This window comes from Rhinoraja longicauda, chromosome 24 (genome assembly GCF_053455715.1).
Source record: "Rhinoraja longicauda isolate Sanriku21f chromosome 24, sRhiLon1.1, whole genome shotgun sequence".
Taxonomy (NCBI): domain Eukaryota; kingdom Metazoa; phylum Chordata; class Chondrichthyes; order Rajiformes; family Arhynchobatidae; genus Rhinoraja; species Rhinoraja longicauda.
The window spans coordinates 795,424-813,720 of NC_135976.1; the positions used below are offsets into that span (position 1 = coordinate 795,424).

General features: G+C 45.9%; 1 protein-coding gene across 3 annotated transcripts in view; it reads left to right on the forward strand.

The window, feature by feature from the left end:
• The window catches only part of slc6a17 (solute carrier family 6 member 17), a 49,349-nt gene that overhangs the window by 19,330 nt on the left and 11,722 nt on the right, over positions 1-18,297 (forward strand). For all 3 annotated transcript variants that reach the window (XM_078420519.1, XM_078420518.1, XM_078420520.1), the window contains 8 exons: positions 1,357-1,514; positions 4,456-4,582; positions 6,275-6,456; positions 7,753-7,863; positions 8,877-9,118; positions 12,999-13,191; positions 15,142-15,334; positions 17,228-17,387. In XM_078420519.1, the coding sequence (XP_078276645.1) occupies positions 1,357-1,514; positions 4,456-4,582; positions 6,275-6,456; positions 7,753-7,863; positions 8,877-9,118; positions 12,999-13,191; positions 15,142-15,334; positions 17,228-17,387 (1,366 nt within the window). The remainder of the gene's footprint in view (positions 1-1,356; positions 1,515-4,455; positions 4,583-6,274; positions 6,457-7,752; positions 7,864-8,876; positions 9,119-12,998; positions 13,192-15,141; positions 15,335-17,227; positions 17,388-18,297) is intronic.

The following is an 18,297-nucleotide window of genomic DNA, read 5'->3' on the forward strand; positions in this document are numbered from 1 at the left end:
GGAAATAGACCTGGATAAGAAGAATTAGAAGATCTGAAGAAGAGCCCCAACCTGAAACGTCACCAGTTCATGTTCTCCAGGGGTGGCGCCAAACCCATTGAGTTACTCCAGCACTCTGTGAAACGTCACCTATCCATGTTCTCCAGAGATGCTGCCTGACCCGCTGAGTTACTCCAGCACTCTGTGAAACATTACCTATCCATGTTCTCCAGGGACCCACTGAGTCACTCCAGCATTTTTGTGTCCTTTTTTTGTTGATCGGCATCTTCAGTTCCTTGTTTCTACAAAGAAGATGGGTTAGGTTAGGAGGTGAGGATTTGGGGAGATGTGAGTTAGAGGGGGCAGGGCTAAAGGGATATGGCAAAGGTCATTGTTGTGCTTTAGGGTGAGAAGAATAATATAAAGGTGAGGTCGCAAGGTGTTGGAATTAGATCCCGGGGTAAATGATGGAGGGCATTGGATCAAGGGTCGGAGAATGGGATCATGGATCGCGTAGAGGTGGAAGTTGAATAGTGTTACGGGTGGGTTCAAGGGTGAAGGAGAGAGGTCGGTATTTAAAAAGCTAAAGTTTAATGCAGAGATGGAGCATGGAAACAAGCCCTTCAGCCCACCATGACCCTGCCAACCACCGATCATCCATTCACACAAGTTCTATGTTATCCCATTTTTGCTTCACTCCCTACACACTAGGGACAAATTTACAATAGCCAATCAGCCTACAAACACGCACATCTTTGGGATGTGGGAGGAAACCTGAGCACCCGGCGAAAACCCACGTGGTCACAAGAAGAACATGCAAATTCCACACAGACACCAGCCGAGGTCAGGATCGAACCGGGGCCTGGCACTGAGGCAGTGGTTCTACCAGTTGTGCCACTGTGCCGCTCTGTTTGTGGGTTGCAATGTGAAGTGGGTGCAAGGAACTGCAGATGCTGGTTTTAAAAAAAGACACAAAGTTCTGGAGTAAGGGAGTCAGGCAGCATCTTTGGAGAACATGGATAGGCGTTTTTTCGGGCTGGGACCATTCTTCATGTCGTGTGACTTTAGACTTTAGAGATACAGCATGGAAACAGGCCCTTCAGCCCACCAAGTCCATGCCAACCAATGGAAGGGCCTCAACCCAAAATATCACTTATTCCTTCTTCCAGATGTACAATTTTGTAATGAAGCCAATTAACCTACAAACCAAAATGTCTTTGGAATGTAGGAAGTCACAGAGAGAACATGCAAACTCCATACAGACAGCAGTAGTCAGGATCGAAGCTGGGTCTCTGGAGCTATAAGGCTACAACTTTACTGCTGTGCCACTGTGCTGTTGAAATGTATTCTTATGCTGAACCTCTGTCTAACTTGCAGGTGCTTATCTAGTTCCGTACTTTATCCTGCTCCTCATCATTGGGATCCCACTGTTCTTCCTGGAGCTTGCAGTGGGCCAGAGAATAAGGAGAGGAAGCATCGGTGTCTGGAACTACATCTGTCCTCGGCTGGGAGGCATTGGCTTTGCCAGTTGTATTGTAAGTACCACACCAGAGCATCCTCTAAGGGGTTGTCTAAATACACTTGCATGGTGTTTTTTTATTTTCAAGAGAAGAAAGCTAAATCATTAACAGATGGAATGGCCTGCGTGAAATGCAAAGAATGTAAGAAGTCTCAAACATTGTTACAACTCACCCACTTCTAATTTTATCAAAGGCAGAAGAGCAGATGTAGCCAATCTGTTCTAGGTACAATATCTAAAACCGCCTGTCTGAGAATATAGGCACAACATTCTGGAGTAACTCAACGGGACAGGCAGCATCTCTGGAGAGAAGGTAATGTTTCGGATCAAAACCCTTCTTCAGACTGTCAGGGGAGAGGGAGATACAGAGATAAGGAAGTGTAAGGTGTGAAAATGAGACAAGGGGGATTGCCCTACACCTTTCACACACTTCCTTATCTCTGTATCTCCCTCTCCCCTGACTCAGTCTGAAAAACTATCTCGACCCGAAACGTCACCCATTCCTTCTATCCAGAGATGCTGCCTGTCCCGTTGAGTTACTCCAGAATTTTGCCTGAGTTGCTCCAGCATTTTGTGTCTGTCTTTGATTTAAACCAGCATCTGCAGTTCCTTCCTACACATGTCTCAGAAATTACCTCTCATTCCCCCTTATCCCACTCTCCTTCCCTACATCATGGAGTCAGACTGCATAGAAACAGGCCATTTGGCCCACAATACACGTACTGACCATCAATCGCCCACCAATATTAATCCTATTTTCCAGCACTTGGTCCACAGCCATTTATGCCTCCAATCCTCAGGTGCTCATCCAGATGTTTCTTAAATGTTGTGATGTTTACTGTCTCCCTCTTCCTCTTGGACAGAACATCACAGATTCTATCACCTTCTACATGAAAAAGGTTTGCTTCAGATTCCCTCTAAACCTCCTCCTCTTGGTTGGTTTTAGATACTGATGTTACAGGTTCTAAAGGCTTACTATTTACCCTATTCATGCCCCTCATAACGAGAAACACTTCAATGAGATACCATCTCAGACTGCTCCAAGGAAAACAAACTCCACCTGACTTTAGACTTGAGAGATAGCATGGATACAGGCCTTTCGACCCACCGAGTGTACGTCGACCAGCGATCCCCGCACACTAACACTATCCTACACACTATGGACAATTTACAATTTTTACCGAAGCCAATTAACGAACAAACGTATGTCTTTGGAGTGTGGGAGGAAACCGGAGCACCCGGAGAAAATCCACATGATCACAAGAAGAACGTACAAACTCCATACAGACAACACCTGTAGTCAGAATCAAACCCGAGTTTCTGGTGCTGTAAGGCAAAAGGTCTACAAGTGCCATTCGGACTCTCCCTGTAGAATAAACTATTTTATCCCATACACAATCCTGCTGAACAGAACTGCACACAATACTCCATTCGTCACCTAACCAACATTGTATATAGTTGTTCCATAACATTCCTGTTCTTCAATTCTATTCCTGGCTAATGCAGATGAAAATCCCAGAGAACTTTTTATCCCCTTTATCAGTGTTGACACCTTCAGGAATCCTTGTACATCAAATCTCTCTGCTCCTCAAAATCATTCAGTATCCCTTCCACTCTCCATCAGAAATCCGCTCTAGTTTAAAAATATTTGGTAACATCTTCATAATTGCCTTTGCTGATAAATTTAAGGGTGCCTTGTGTCTATTGCACTATTTCAGTAATCCTGGCTTTTCCTAATTAGGTATAGTAGAGAGGCCGAAAGATAATATTATTCACTACTTTCACTTTTTCAGTTTATAGCTACTTTGTTAAAGGGGGCTCTTTGATCTTCATCATTCCCAATAACATAATCTCATTGTCTTCATGATAAAGGACATCTGTGTGATACAGAAGTTTTATTGTGACATGGCTATAAAGAATAATATTTTGTTGCAATTATTCTGAACATATTCTCACTGCAGCTTACAGTGACTCAGTTCCTGAATCCCTTTCTCCACTACTCGTGTCACGCAGTCCATTTCCACTGCCCTCCACCATCACCTCACCAGGACATTCCCCCTCATCACATTTCCCAAGACCATTCTGCCCATCCGTTCCCTGCAATCCATCCCTCATCCCAAAGCCTCTCAGCTCATTCCAGTCTCAATGCTCTTCTCAACCCAAGTTTACAGGCATTTCCCCCCACTCTACCCTCATCCCACCTCACTCAACCTATCCACAGCATGCTGCATCCAACTATCCTCATCTCCAAATGCCCTTCCATCTACTTTCATGTCAGTGAGGGGCGGCACAGCGGCGCAGTGGTAGAGTTGCTACCTTACAGCTCCAGAGACCTGGGTTCGATCCTGACTACGGGTGCTGTCTGTACGGAGTTTGTACGTTCTTCCCATGACCACATGGGTTTTCTCCGGTTGCTCCGGTTTCCTCCCACACTCCAAAGACGTACAGTTTTGTAGGCTAATTGGCTCGGTAAAACTGTAAATTGTTCCTAGTGTGTATAGGATAGCGCTAGTGTGCAGGGATTGTTGGTCGGCATGGACTTGGTGGGCCGAAGGGCCTGTTTCTGCGCTGTATCTCTAAACTAAACTTCAAGAAGCTTGAAGCTTCAAGAACTCTACCGCTTCTCCAGGTTATTAATGTAAATAATTAATGTTAGATACAAGCCTGCCATGGTCCATGCTACCTCTCATCACCACGTCCCCTCATACCTGCACTGCTGGGCACCTTACCAACCTATAGTTAGCCTAGTTAGTTAGTTAGTTGGTGTAGTTATTGTAGTTAGCGATACAGGTACATTTCTTTCTTCTGATTGGAGACCATTCTTCCCAAAGACAGCCCGATGCTGTGTGTGCAATGTGAGAGATTGAGCATGGTCAGTTAGTACACGATACTATTCTGCATTAATCCTCTGTGCTCTGCCATTGATCGATCATTCGCTGCTTTCTCTCCCCTGCCAGGTTTGTTTCTTTGTCGGCCTCTACTACAACGTCATCATCGCCTGGAGTATATTCTACTTCTTCAAATCTTTCCAGTCCCCTCTCCCATGGAGTGAATGCCCACTAGTCACCAATGGCAACGTTACCAGTGAGTACTCAGTCTCATTCAGTCGGGGTGGGGCATACAGCACTCCTGTGTTTCCATAGTTAAAGACCAGATTCATGTATGGTAGCTGTTATCATCACCTGAACTGTTGTATATGTACGGCATCTTCTTGTCTGCAAAATATACACCCCATTTCCCATTTATTGTCTCCTTCAGCCTTTCTTTTTTGAGTGCACTCACTGCTGATGAAGATGTACAGAGAGTTGATGAGGGGTGGATTATAAACTGTTGGCTCAATGACAGACATCAACTTCAACCAGAGTTCCATGCTAATTTAATGCAAGGCCAATCCAATGTTGAATGCAGAATCTTGATGTTTCATTTTACAGAGGTCTACATGTCTCCTCTATGTTCCCCCATACCCCACTCTTTCTTCCACAACAATATATTTGAAAAGGTTCACCACACTATTGTATTTTGTACAGATGCAATTTCTTCTCCAATCGATGGGTGAGGGCCAGAAGTTGTGATCCCCAAATCACAGGGCAGGCGGTACAGTGGCACAATAGGTAGTTCTGCAGCCTCACAGCACCAGTGACCCGGGTTCAATCCCAACCTCTGCTGCTGTCTGTGTGGAGTTTGCACGTTCTCCCTGTGGCCACGTGGATTTCTTGCAGGTGCTCTGGTTTCCTCCCACATCCCAAAGACGTGCGGGTTTGTAGGTTAATTGGCCCTCTGTAAATTGCCCCTACAGTGTTGGGAGTGGATGAGAAAGTTGGATAACATAGAACTGGTGTAAATGGGTGATCAGTGGTCGGCGTGGATGTGATGGGCTGAAGGCCTATTTCCAATCAATCAATCTGGTAGATGCTGAGGATTTCTTTTGTTTGATGCTTTATAAAGCTGGGCTGATAGATGGGGTGGAGCATGGCCATGTGATAGATTTGTCCTCAGGGCTCCATAACGAAAGAAACTCCTGATAATATAATTTCTCTGATGGTTTAGGTTTATTATTGTCACATGTACCACGATATAGTAAAATGCTTTTGTTTGTGTGCTATCCAATTAAATCAGATAACACTATACATCAATAGAATTAAGTCAAATGCAAGTTTATGTTTAGGTTTCGGTTCATTATCGTCACTTGTACTGAGGTACAGTGGAAAACCTTGTTTTCCATGCTACGCAAACAGATGGGATAATACTCTACATGAATACAATCAAGTAAAAAAAAACTCAGGTACTGTAGATCGAGCAAAGGGGAAGATACAAAGAGCAGAATATAGTTCCCAGTGTTGTAGCGCATCAGTTCCAGAGGCAGGTGGAGCAAAGAGAAAACTACCAGAGTGATGGGGGGGTTGATCGGCAGGCAGTGTCCTTCCCTGAGGTCTTACCTGGAGGATTTCATCACTAAGTCAACCTCTCCCTCCAGTAATTCCTTCTCTCTGTCAATGGACATCACCAAGTTTTATCATAAAGTAATTAAAAGGAACTGCAGATGCTGGTTTATACCAAATATAGACACAAAATGCTGGAGTAACTCAGTGGGTCAAGCAGCATCTCTGGAGAATATGGATAGGTGATGTTTCGGTCGGGACCCTTCTTCGGTCTGAAACGTCCCCTATCCATATTCTCCCGAGGTGCTGCCTGACCCACTGAGTTACTCCAGCACTTTGATTCCACCAAGTTTTATCACTCTTATTTAACACTCAGTAACATTTGTTCTTCTATCAGTTGTGGAGCCGGAATGTGAGAAGAGCTCAGCCACCACCTACTTCTGGTACAGAGATGCGCTGAATATCTCCGACAACATCAATGATGGGGGAGGCCTCAACTGGAGGATGACGCTGTGTTTGCTGTGTGCCTGGTTTATTGTGGGACTGTGCACAATCAAAGGCATCCAGTCATCTGGGAAGGTAAGGCTACGGATGCAGGCGAGGGGAGGGCATAGCTTTGACGGTACTTCAGGGCTGTTACTGGACTGAGTTTTATTGTCTTTATGACTCATAGTGCAATCATTCTAGGTCTTTTCCCAGGGTAGAGGATTCTAAAACTAGAGGGCACGGGAGGTGTGAGGGGAGAGATATAAGAGGGGTTCCAGGGGCAACCTTTTAACTTAGAGGGTAGTCCGTACCTGGAAAGAGCTGCCAGAGGAAGCTGTAGAAGCAGATACAATTATAGTATGACCTTCAAAGACATTTGGACAGATATATGGATGGGAAGGGTTGAGATGGGTTTGGGCCAAATGCAGGCTAGCCCAGTATGCCATCTTGGCCAGCATGGATAGGTGGGCAGAAGGGCATGGTGCTGTGTTGTACCTGATGGCTCCTTTAGCCAGAGGGTGGTAAATCTGTGCAATTCATTGGAGGCCAAGTCATTGGGTGTTTTTAAAATGGAGATTTGCAGATTCTTGATTAGTAAGAGTGCCAAGGGTTAAGGGGAGAAGGCAGGGAAATGAGTTTGAGAGGGAAAGACAGATCAGCCATGATTGAATGGCAGAGTAGAGTCGATGGGCCTAATTGGGCCGATGTGGCAATAAATGGCCTGATTCTGCTCGCGTGGCTTATCAACGTATCAACTCTCAGACTTTGATAGAATAGTGATGGAGCTGATCTAACTCTAACGCACCTTGCATTTCTTTTGAAGACTTTAGAGGGATGGATCGTCAAGCTTTACCGTGCTTGACGATGCTTTGCAATGTTTGGTAGGGCTGTGTAAAAGGACGGCACAGTGGGTAGAGCTGCTACCTTACAGCGCCAGAGACCCGGGTTCAATCCTGACTATAGGTGCTGTCTGTCCACAGTTTGTACATTCTCCCCGTGATCTGCGAGGGTTTTCTCCGGGTGCTCCGGTTACACTCACACTCCAAAAAATTGTAAAATTGTCCCTCGTGTATGTGGGATTGTGTTAGTGTGTGGGGATCGCAGGGCAGTGCGGACTCGGTGGGTTGAAGGGCTTTTTTCTGTGCTGTATCTCTAAACTGAACTAAACATAACATAAAAGGAATGTTATTTTGTGTTTACCACAAGATGTGCTTTGTCTGGGTGTGTTGGACAGGGCAGTGTGAAGCGAAGTTTTTTCTGCATATAGGTTAGACTGACACAGTGTTTATGTTTAACGGAGTATTCTCTCCTGGCTGTGACTTTGCCCGTTCCATGTGAGAGCTCCTGTCTTTGTGACTCACCCATGCATTTGCATTCACTGTTTTTCAGGTGATGTACTTCAGCTCTCTCTTTCCTTACGTAGTTCTGGTTTGTTTCCTGATTCGAAGTCTCCTCCTCAGAGGCTCAATTGACGGAATTATTCACATGTTCACTCCGAAGGTACATTCACTCTTGCTTTACAGTCCGCGCTTCACTTCAGGGAGCAAATGGTGGTTGTTAGGCTGTGTATTGCTCCGTCTTCAAGATAGACACAAAGCTGAAGTAATTCAGCAGGCCAGGCAGCATTACTGGAAGACAGGTAAGAGGGGAAAGATTTAATAGGAACCTGAGGGGCAACTTTTTCACACAGGGTGATGGGTATATTATGGAGCGAGTTGCCGGAGGAGGTAGTTGAGGTAAGAGGATGAGGGGTGATCTCATAGAGGTGTACAAAATCATGAGGGGAATAGATCGGGTAAATGCATTGAGTCTCTTGCCCAGAGTATAGGAATTCAGAACCAAAGGACATAGGTTTAATATAAGAAAATAACTGTAGATGCTGGTACAAAATCGAAGGTGTTTACTCACAAAATGCTGGAGTAACTCAACAGGTCAGGCAGCATCTCAGGAGAGAAGGAATGGGTGTAAAGTGAGGGAGGAAAGATTAAAGGGATCCTGAAGGGAAACGTTTATACACACAGGGTGGTGGATCTATGGAACTAGCTGCCGGAAGAGATAGTTGAGGCAGGTACTATTGCTACTTTTAAAATACCTTTAGACAGGTGCATAGAAAGCATAGGTTTAGAGAGGTATGGAACAAATACAGGCAGGTGGGACTGGTGTATCTAGGACATGTTGGTTTATGTGGGCAAGTTAGGCCAAAGGGCCTGATTTCCACACTGTATCACTCAATGACTCTCGAATTATAACAACTTTTTAAAAAAACTATTTGAACAGATACATGGATAGAAAAGGTTTGGTGGGATGTGGACCAAACCTGGGCAGGTGGGACGAATGTAGATGGGGCATTTTGGCAAGTTGGGCTGAAGGGCTGTTTCCACACTTAGCTCAATTACTCCATGGCGTGAATATGTGACGTTTTTGGTCGGGACCCTTCTTCAGAGTTACTCCATACTTTGTGTGTTTTTTTTATAAACCAGCATCTGCAGTTGTTTGTTGCTTTGTCATTGCAGTTGGAGAAGATGATGGAATCGCAGGTATGGAGGGAGGCAGCCACACAAGTCTTCTTTGCTCTTGGTCTCGGGTTTGGCGGAGTCATCGCGTTCTCCAGCTACAACAAGAAGGACAACAACTGCCACTTCGATGCAGCCCTCGTGGCCTTTATCAATTTCTTCACCTCTATCCTGGCGACACTCGTGGTGTTTGCGGTTCTAGGTTTCAAAGCCAACGTGATGAATGAGAAGTGTGTGGTCACGTAAGTCTGCCCGGACTTTACGGGATATTCTGTCCGCTGAAGTGTGAGGGAGAGTTTTAGTCCCAAAGAGTGAGTGAGTTGCTGTCAGGTGAAATGCAAAGCTGATTCCAACAATTGGCCTGTTCCTGAGACCTTCTGTTGACTGCTTCCTATCCACGTGGAGTCATTGTGGATTTGCACAATTATGCCATCATATCATAAACATAGAACGTAGAACAGCACAGGAACAGGCATCCCAGCCCACAGTCCAAACCGAACATGACACCAAGTTTAACTAATCTCCTCTGCCTGCACGTGATCCATATTCCTCCATCCCTTGCATATCCATGGGCCTATCCAAAAGCTTTTTAAACGCCACTATCATATCTGCCTCCACCACCATTCAGGTACCCACTACCCTCTGTATAAAAAACTCCCCCCCACTCATCTCCTTTAAATTGCCCCTCTCACCCTGAAGCAATTCCCTCTAATCTTGAGGAAGATAATATTCTATTCATTATTACATCCAATATTCAGGAAGCTGTCTTTCTTGCCTCTTGTTTTTGTAGTTATTCCTGTCATTGTGCACAGTGTCTGGTGAATCTGTAGAATTCTTTGGCACAGAAGACGGTAGAGGCCAAGTCAATGGATATTTTTAAGGCAGAGATAGGTAGTTTCTTGATTAGTACGGGTGTCAGATGTTATGGGGAGAAGGCAGGAGAATGGGGTTAGGAGGGAGAGATAGATCAGCCATTATTGAATGGCGGAGAAGACTTGATGGCTTAATTCTGCTCCTATCACTTATGACCTGTGCACTCACTCTGTGTCCCCATTATATGGCTCAAACACTCCAGAACAGTAAAACCCGCCGCACTCCACAGTCCTGACTTCAGGAGTGCGATATCCGTGTCCGCATCCTAGAAAACATTCAGTTCAAAAGCAGAACAAAGTGCTGGAGGAACTCAGCGGGTCAGGCAGCATCTGTGGAGGGAATGGACAGGTGACATTTGAAGTCGGGACCGTTCTTCAGACTGATGGGAGAAAGGGGGGGAGAAAGCTGAAAAGAAAGGAGGGTAAGTGATAAGTGATAGGTGGATACGTTTAGGTGGGTGGTGATAGGCAGATGGGTAGAGAGGGTGACAAAGGGTGTCAAATAAGGAAAGATGAGGAAGAGTGAAATGTAAAGCTGGAGTGAGGCTGGAAGAGGTCAGGGAAAAAGGGAAGGATGGGGGATAAAAGTGAAATATGGGACTCAGGGATGGAGATAAGTGTACAGAGCACAGTGGCTGGGGGGAAGGAGATAGTGGGGGAAATGTGCGTGCACTGAGTGTGGAGCGGGTGGCTCGATACATGAGATTGGGTCATTCAATGTTCATACCACTGCGTTGTAAGCTACTCAAGTGGAATATGAGGTGCTGTTCCTCCAGTTTGCCTGTGGCTTTACTCTGACAATGGAGGAGGCCCAGGACTGAAAGGTCAGAATGGGAAAAATGACACAAAATGTTGGAGTAACTCAGCGGGTCAGGCAGCATCTCTGGAAAAAATTGATAGGTGACGTTTCGGGTTGGTACCCTTCCACAGCAGGTGAGTATGGGAATGGGAAGGGAGATGAAATGGTTAGAAGCCGGAGATCCAGCAGACCTTGGCAGAGTGCAGGTTCACAAGATTCAGTTCAGTACTGTGTTGTGTTGACCTTGCCTGTGAACATACACTCAACAGGATGTCCCATTCTATCTACGTCATGCGTTTACATAGGTCCTCATCACTTTGTTTGCTGCAGCCTCTCCAGCTGGTTGCAACATCCACATTCCCATCACTACTCCAGGCAGGGTAAACAGAGGCAAGAAGTTTCCATGAGTGATGTTTACTGACGTGGACTGTGGGTTTAATTATTCTGCTGAACTATAGCACATAGATATTCTTTAGATATTGAACGATGATGAAGGGCATAATTCTGACCATCGGGTTAATGCCACGATTAAGCAATCCCTTTCGTCCACTATTTTTCCCTTTGATCTATTCTCCGCACATTCCAACCAACTCTCCCAAATCACATGCATAACCCGGACGATTTACAGTGGCCAATTAACTTGCCAACTGGCACATTTGGAAGGAAACCAGAGCACCCGAGGGAAACTCAAAACAGTTACAAACTGCACACATACAGCAGCCGAGGTCAGGATAAAACCGTGCTCATCAAAGCTATGTGGCAGCAGTCTGGCCACCCCAACAATCAATCTTTGTTGCCCTCCCTCTGTGCATGGAAACAGACCCTTTGGCCCAACTTATCCACGTCGACCAAGATACCCCATCTACTCTAGTCCCATCTGGCTATATTCGGCCTATATTCCTTTCCCTACTTTGTACCTGTCTAAATGTCTTTGAATGTTTTATCCATAGTTAAGGAGGCATGAACGACACACAGTACGGGAGAGGATGGACAGAGTTGGATTGGTTTCTCTGGACAATTGGAGGTTGTTCTCTGGAGGCTGATAGAAGTATATAAAAGTATGAGAGGCATAGATAGGGTAGACAGTCAAAACCTTTTTCCCAGGATGAAAAAATTAAAAACAAGAAGGCATATCTTCGGGAGAGAGGGGCAAAGTTTAAAGGAGATGTGCAGGGCAAGGTTTTTACACATAAGGTTGTGAATGCCTGGAACGCTCTGCTGGGGGGTGGTGGTGGAGGAGGAGGCAGATACATTAGTTGTATTGAAAGTACTTTTGGACAGGTACATGGATATGGAGGGTTATAGGTTACATGCAGCTAGATAAGTGATGAGCTTGGTATCACATTCGGCATAGACATTATGGGCCGAAGGGCCTGTTCTTGTGCTGTATTGTTCTATGTTCTTTTTGTCCTCAGACCCTCTGTAATCATGGTACGATATCCAGCTGAATTCTGTGACTTTAGGCTTTAGAGATACAGCGTGGAAACAGGCTCCTCAGCCCACACGAGTCCACATCAACCACCGATAACACACTAGGGACAAGTTACAATTAACTAGCCCATCCATATACTAAAACTCTCGATTGTTTCTTTGATTGTTCCTGAACTAGAGCCAAAACGGTACACAATAGGGCGACAATTTTAGACCCACCTTACTCACCATCGTCCGTTTGGGGCTAATGGAAGAAGTTTCATTGAAATCGCTGTTATATTTTTTAAGTTATTCACATCTTAAAGTTTAAAGGAGGGAAGGGGGGATGAGGGACGATAAGGGGAGTTGAGGAGGATGGAGTTGGGGGGAGGGGAAGGGGGGTGGAGGGGGGAGGGAGTGGGGAGGGGAGGGGGAGGAGGGAAGGGGTGGGGGATGGGAGAGGGAGGGAAGGGGTGGGGGATGGGAGAGGGAGGGAAGGGGTGGGGGATGGGAGAGGGGGGAAGGGGTGGGGGATGGGAGAGGGAGGGAAGGGGTGGGGGATGGGAGAGGGAGGGAAGGGGTGGGGGATGGGAGAGGGAGGGAAGGGGTGGGGGATGGGAGAGGGAGGGGGGGAGGGGGAGGAGAGGGGGAGGGTGGGAGGGGGGGGGAGGGGAGAGGGAAGGGGGGAGTAGAGGATGCTGCATCAATGCAGGAGAGGTTTGGGGCCAACGAGTTAACTTTAAACCTGCACATCTTTGGAATGTGGGAGGAAACCAGAGGAACTGGAGGAAACCCATGCGGTTACAGGGAGAACATACAAACTCCGTACAGACAGCACCCGTAGTCAAGATCAAGCCTGGTCTCTGGCGCTGTGAGGCAGCAACTCTACCGCTGTGCCACCGTGCTGCTGTGTGGTTGAAGATCTGACAGACATTTGAGACTCCCACTCTGCCTGTGCTTTTATCAATGCAGTTATTGTTCTGGGCATGATTCCACTGGAAATGGACCGGATTGTTTTGTTCTTCCTTCCTCTCTTGACAGGAATTCTGAAAAGATTATTGGATACCTGAATTCCAATGTGTTGAGCCACGATCTGATTCCACCACACATCAACTTCTCTCATCTCACGGCCTCCGACTACGCAGAGATGTACGGTGTCATAAAGACCGTAAAGGAGGATCATTTCACGGAACTAGGGCTGGACAAGTGTCAGCTGGAGGATGAGCTGAATAAGGTGAGACTGGCTCAGATGTCACTCCATGGAATGTCCAAACATTACGGGAACGGAAGAGATGGGCCATGGATTAGTTTTTGGTGTGGATATGCTGAGAACCTTTGTGATTTAACACAAAATGCTAGAGTAACTTAGCGGATCAGGCAGAGAAAAGGACTGGGTAACATTTCGGGTCGAGACTCTTCTTCAGACTCAGAGTCATAAAGTCATAGAGTGATTGATACAGCATGGAAACTGGCCCTTCGGCCCAACTTGCCCACACCAGCCAGCCTATGTCTTCTGGTCCTCGATTCACCTACTGTGGACAGAAGACTGTGCATCTACCCGATCTATTCCTCATGATTTATTCGGGAGAGGGAAACTAAAGGTATGGTTTCCCTCTCCCCTAACTCTCAGACTGAAGAAGGATCTCGACCCGAAATGTCACCAGAGATGCTGCCTGACCAACTTGAGTTACTCCAGCATTTTGTGTCTATCTTCGGTGTAAACTGGCATCTGCAGTTACTTCCTGCACGCCTTTGCATGCAACACATTTAATGAATGTTATGGCATGATGTACAAAATTCCTTTGTTTTCCTTAAAATCACTGTCTTTTGAGAGAGACATTTATCTCTTTCAATTGAACTGAAAGGCAAAATGTTGCTGTAAATTCAGGAGTAGGATAGAGAACATTGACCTAAAGGAATAACTAGTTCCCCTGGAGGGATCTGCCTTCTCAGATAATGCCATAATTTAAATAGTCTGTCAAATACTCTCTAACCTCACACACCCAGAAACAAGAGGAAAAGATTGAGAAGCAGGAAGAGTCTCAATTTCAACTGCAGTTGCCAACTTTGATTGATCATCCACTAGACCTCACCAGGCTTTGCATCACCGCAGGGGAGATGGTGACATCCCCGATAGTCCCACTTGCATGTAGAAGCAGAGACACACGCAGATATCTCTAAACCATCCACCTGGTCCTTTATTGGCATTTAAATGTAGACGGTAAATGATCAAAGGTCTGAAGAAGGGTCCCGACCTGAGGTGTTGCCTGTCTATGTTCTTCAGAGATGCTGCCTAACCCTTTACTTTACTTTAGAGATACAGTGCGGAAGCAGGACCTCCAGCCCACCGAGTCTGCGTCAACAAATGATCAGACAGTTTATATAGTATATAGTGTGGAGTGCACTAGCACTATCTTAAACACTAGGGACAATTTACAATTTTACTGATCAACCTACAAACCCGCACGTCTTTGGGATGTGGGAGGCAACAGGAACAGATGGAGAAAACCCACACGGTCACAGGGAGAACATGCAAACTCCACACAGACAGCACCCGAGGTTGGGATCAACCCCAGGTCGCTACCAGCTGTAATCCCCTGTGTGAATGAACCTGAAGGAAACTAAATGGAGAGGTTCACTGTAAAATGAGGGCAGTTTACACACAGATCATGCAGCCTCAGCAAAGCCACCAGCATAATCAGGGAATCATTTCCTCTTCTCCCCTCTCCCATCAGGCAAGACGTGTGCATGTTTGAAAATGCACACCTCCAGATTCAGGGATAGTTTATTTCTAGTTGTTATCAGGCAACTGAACCGTCATCTCCCTAGCTAGAGTGTGGTGTGAACCTACAATCTACCTCATTGTGACCTTTGAACTATTGTTAATTGGACTTTATCAGACTTCAATGTTATATCTTGCACTGAATGTTGCACCCTTTATCCTGTACATGATTGGTTGGAAACATGGTTGTATTCATCTATAGTCTTTTCGTTGCCTGGTTAGCACACAAACAAAAGCTTTTCACTGTACCTCGGTATACCTGACTAGAATCAACTAAACTCTAACTAAAACTGTTTCCAGAGTTGGAACTTTTGGTGAAGAGTATTGAAGTCTCCTGGTGTGTGAGTGGAGTTCTGGTTGCACCATTGCCACCATTCACCCGGTCTTTCTGATCTCTCACAGTCGGTGCAGGGGACGGGCCTTGCGTTCATCGCCTTCACTGAGGCCATGACCCACTTCCCAGCTTCACCCTTCTGGTCTGTGCTGTTCTTCCTGATGCTCATCAACCTGGGGCTGGGCAGCATGATGGGAACCATGGAAGGCATCATGTCGCCAATTGTTGACACCTTTAAAGTACGCAAGGAGTTTTTAACAAGTAAGTTTCTGCAGTTCAACGCATGCCACCTTTATGGTCACGGTCCCGATCTGTTCAATTTTTGTTTGTATATTTGGTGAAGTTTTATCTTCATAAAACGGTGATGCAGAGGGTTCTGTCTGGGTGTTCTAATGCATCGCTTGCAAACGCTCGTTTAGTTTAGTTTAGAGATACAGCGCGGAAATAGGCCCTTTGGCCCACCGAGTCCGCACAGTCCTGCGAGCCCCACACACTAACACTATCCCACACACACTAGGGGCAATTTACATCTTTACCAAGCCAATTAACCTACAAACTTGCACGTCTTTGGGGTGTGGGAAAAAAGCAAAGATCTCGGAGAAAACCCACGCAGGTTACGGGGAGAACGTACAAACTCCGTACAGACAGCACCCGTGGTCAGGATTGAACCCAGGTCTCTGGCACTATAAGGCAATAACTCTACCACTACGCTGGTGTGCTGGTATTGCAAGTAATTTGTGAGGCTAACAGTGTTGTGTGTTATTGGTTGGAAAAATTAATACAAAAATAAGGAGGGTATATTTCAATTATGTAGGGCATTGGTGAGACCTCACCTGGGATTTAGTCTTCCTCAAAGGTCAAGGAAGTGGAATATTTTTAAGATAAAGGTCGGTAGGTACCTGATAAACTAAAGGGCAGAAGGGTATCACAGCTAGAGTTTAGTTTTAGTTTAGTTTAGGGTACAGCATGGAAACTGGCCCTTCAGCCCACCGAGTCCACACTGACCATCCATCACCCCTTATACTAGTTCTATCTTATTTTAACCTACAACCTGCATGTCTTTGGAATGTGGCAGGAAACCGCAATACCCGGGGAAACCCACGCGGTCACAGGGAAAACTTGCAAATTCCTGATAGACAGCACCGGTAGCCAGAATCGAACCCGGGTCTCGAGTGGTGTCAGGCAGCAACTGTATCGATGTGCCACTGCCCCCACCTCGAAGTTCAGTTAAATTATCACTGATCCCGCATTATATTCTCTGGAACGCCAGAGGTTGAGGGGAGACCTGCTGGAAGTATAAAAGATTATGGAAAGCATAGATAGGATAGTCAGAATCTTTATCAAAAGTGGAAATGTCTCAAAGGTATAGCTGTACGGTGAGAGGGGCAAAGTTTAAAGTAACTGTGTGAGGCATGTATTTTTACACAGACGGTCGTGAGTATCTGGTGGAATTGTTTTGCGCCCTGCCAGCGGTGTTGGTGGAGACAGATATGATAGTGGCATTTAAGAGGTTTTTAGATGAGCAGATGGATATGCAGGGAATGAACGGATATGGATCACGTGTAGGCGGAGGAGATTAACGGCATCAAGTTCAGCACAGATATTGTGGGCCGAAGGGCCTGTTCCTCTGCTGTACTACTCTATGCTTCATGTTATAGAGTCATAGAATGATACAGTGTGGAAACAGGCCATTCAGCCCAACTTTCCCACACCGGCCAACAATGTCCCAGCTACACTAATCCCACCTGCCTGCACTTGGTCCATATCCTTCCAAACCTGTCCTGTCCATGTACGTTTATCTTATTAAATGGCAGAATTAAAAGCCTGCTCCAAAATGAAAGGCTTAAGGTGAGAGGATAGATATTTAAGAGGGACCTCAAGGGCAACATTCTCACTCAGAAGGTAGTCTGGATCTAGATTGAGCTGCCGGATGAAGCTGTTCATTGAGCTGCCCCCTGTGAAATTGGTCTATTTCTTGAGAGAAGATGTGCAGGAAACCAGTTCACAGGAGGGGTAATTTACCTAAAAGGTGGGTAGCATGTTTGAGCTTTTGCCCATTCTGAACATTTCTGCTCTTTGTTTGAGGATGAATGTCAGCTATGTTACTGGCGAAGCTCGGTGCCCTGGGTTAACTAACGTGTGCTCTCCCCACAGTTGGCTGCACGTTGATTGCTTTCTCCATTGGACTCATCTTCGTCCAGCGCTCCGGAAACTACTATGTCACCATGTTTGATGATTATTCCGCCACGTTGCCTCTCACAATTGTGGTGATTTTGGAAAATATCTCTGTGTCTTGGGTTTATGGGACCAAAAAGTGAGTGCCTTCCAATCCTTGGTCTCCACATCTACTGAGCTTGGGTCTTTCCGCTGTGAAACGGTTCACATGTACAAAGAGATTTTCATGAGCTCAGGTTGTGTTGGACCATTTCACAGCCACTGACTTACATCTGAAGGCCATATTCTGTGGGCTCAGAGATCACAGGGACACCAAATATCTAAACAGCAAGATGCCATAAGCAGTTTTGAGATGGATTTAGAGGCTTAAAGTGAGAGGGGAGAGATGTAAGAGGGATCTCAGGGGAAACTTTCTGTAGGAGGGAATTCTATGCTGTTTTGTACTCGTGACTAAAACCAGATACCGGGTATGGGTGTAGCGCAAAAGAGGACAAAATTCGCCCCAACACTTTCTCACTCAGAGTATGGTCTGGATCTAGAATGAGCTGCCAGAGGAAGCTATAGAAATGAATACAATTGAGACTTTGAAAAGACATTTGGACAAATATTTGGATAGGAAGGGTTTAGAGGGATATGGGGCAAATGAAGGCAAATGGAACAAGCCCGGTATGACAAGCTAATCAGCATGGCAAGGTGGGCTGAATGGCCTGTTTCCAGCTCAATAACCGTATGAATGATAGACACAGTGTTGGAGTAACTCAGCGGGTTGGGCAGCATCACCGGAGAAAAAGGACGGGCGATATTTTAGACTGAAAGAAGGGTCCCAACTCGAAACATCGCCTATCCTTTTTCTCTGGAGATGCTGCCTGACCCGCACTATTCCAACACTTTGTGTCTATCTTTAGCATAAACCAGCATCTGCAGTTCTTTTTTCTACATTCTGACTCTATGAATGACTTCATTAAAGGGTAATCTGGGCCCTCGGTATCTGGGGATGTATAACGGATTCTTGAACATCCAATGGAGAAGGCCGACCAGGTCTTGGTTAC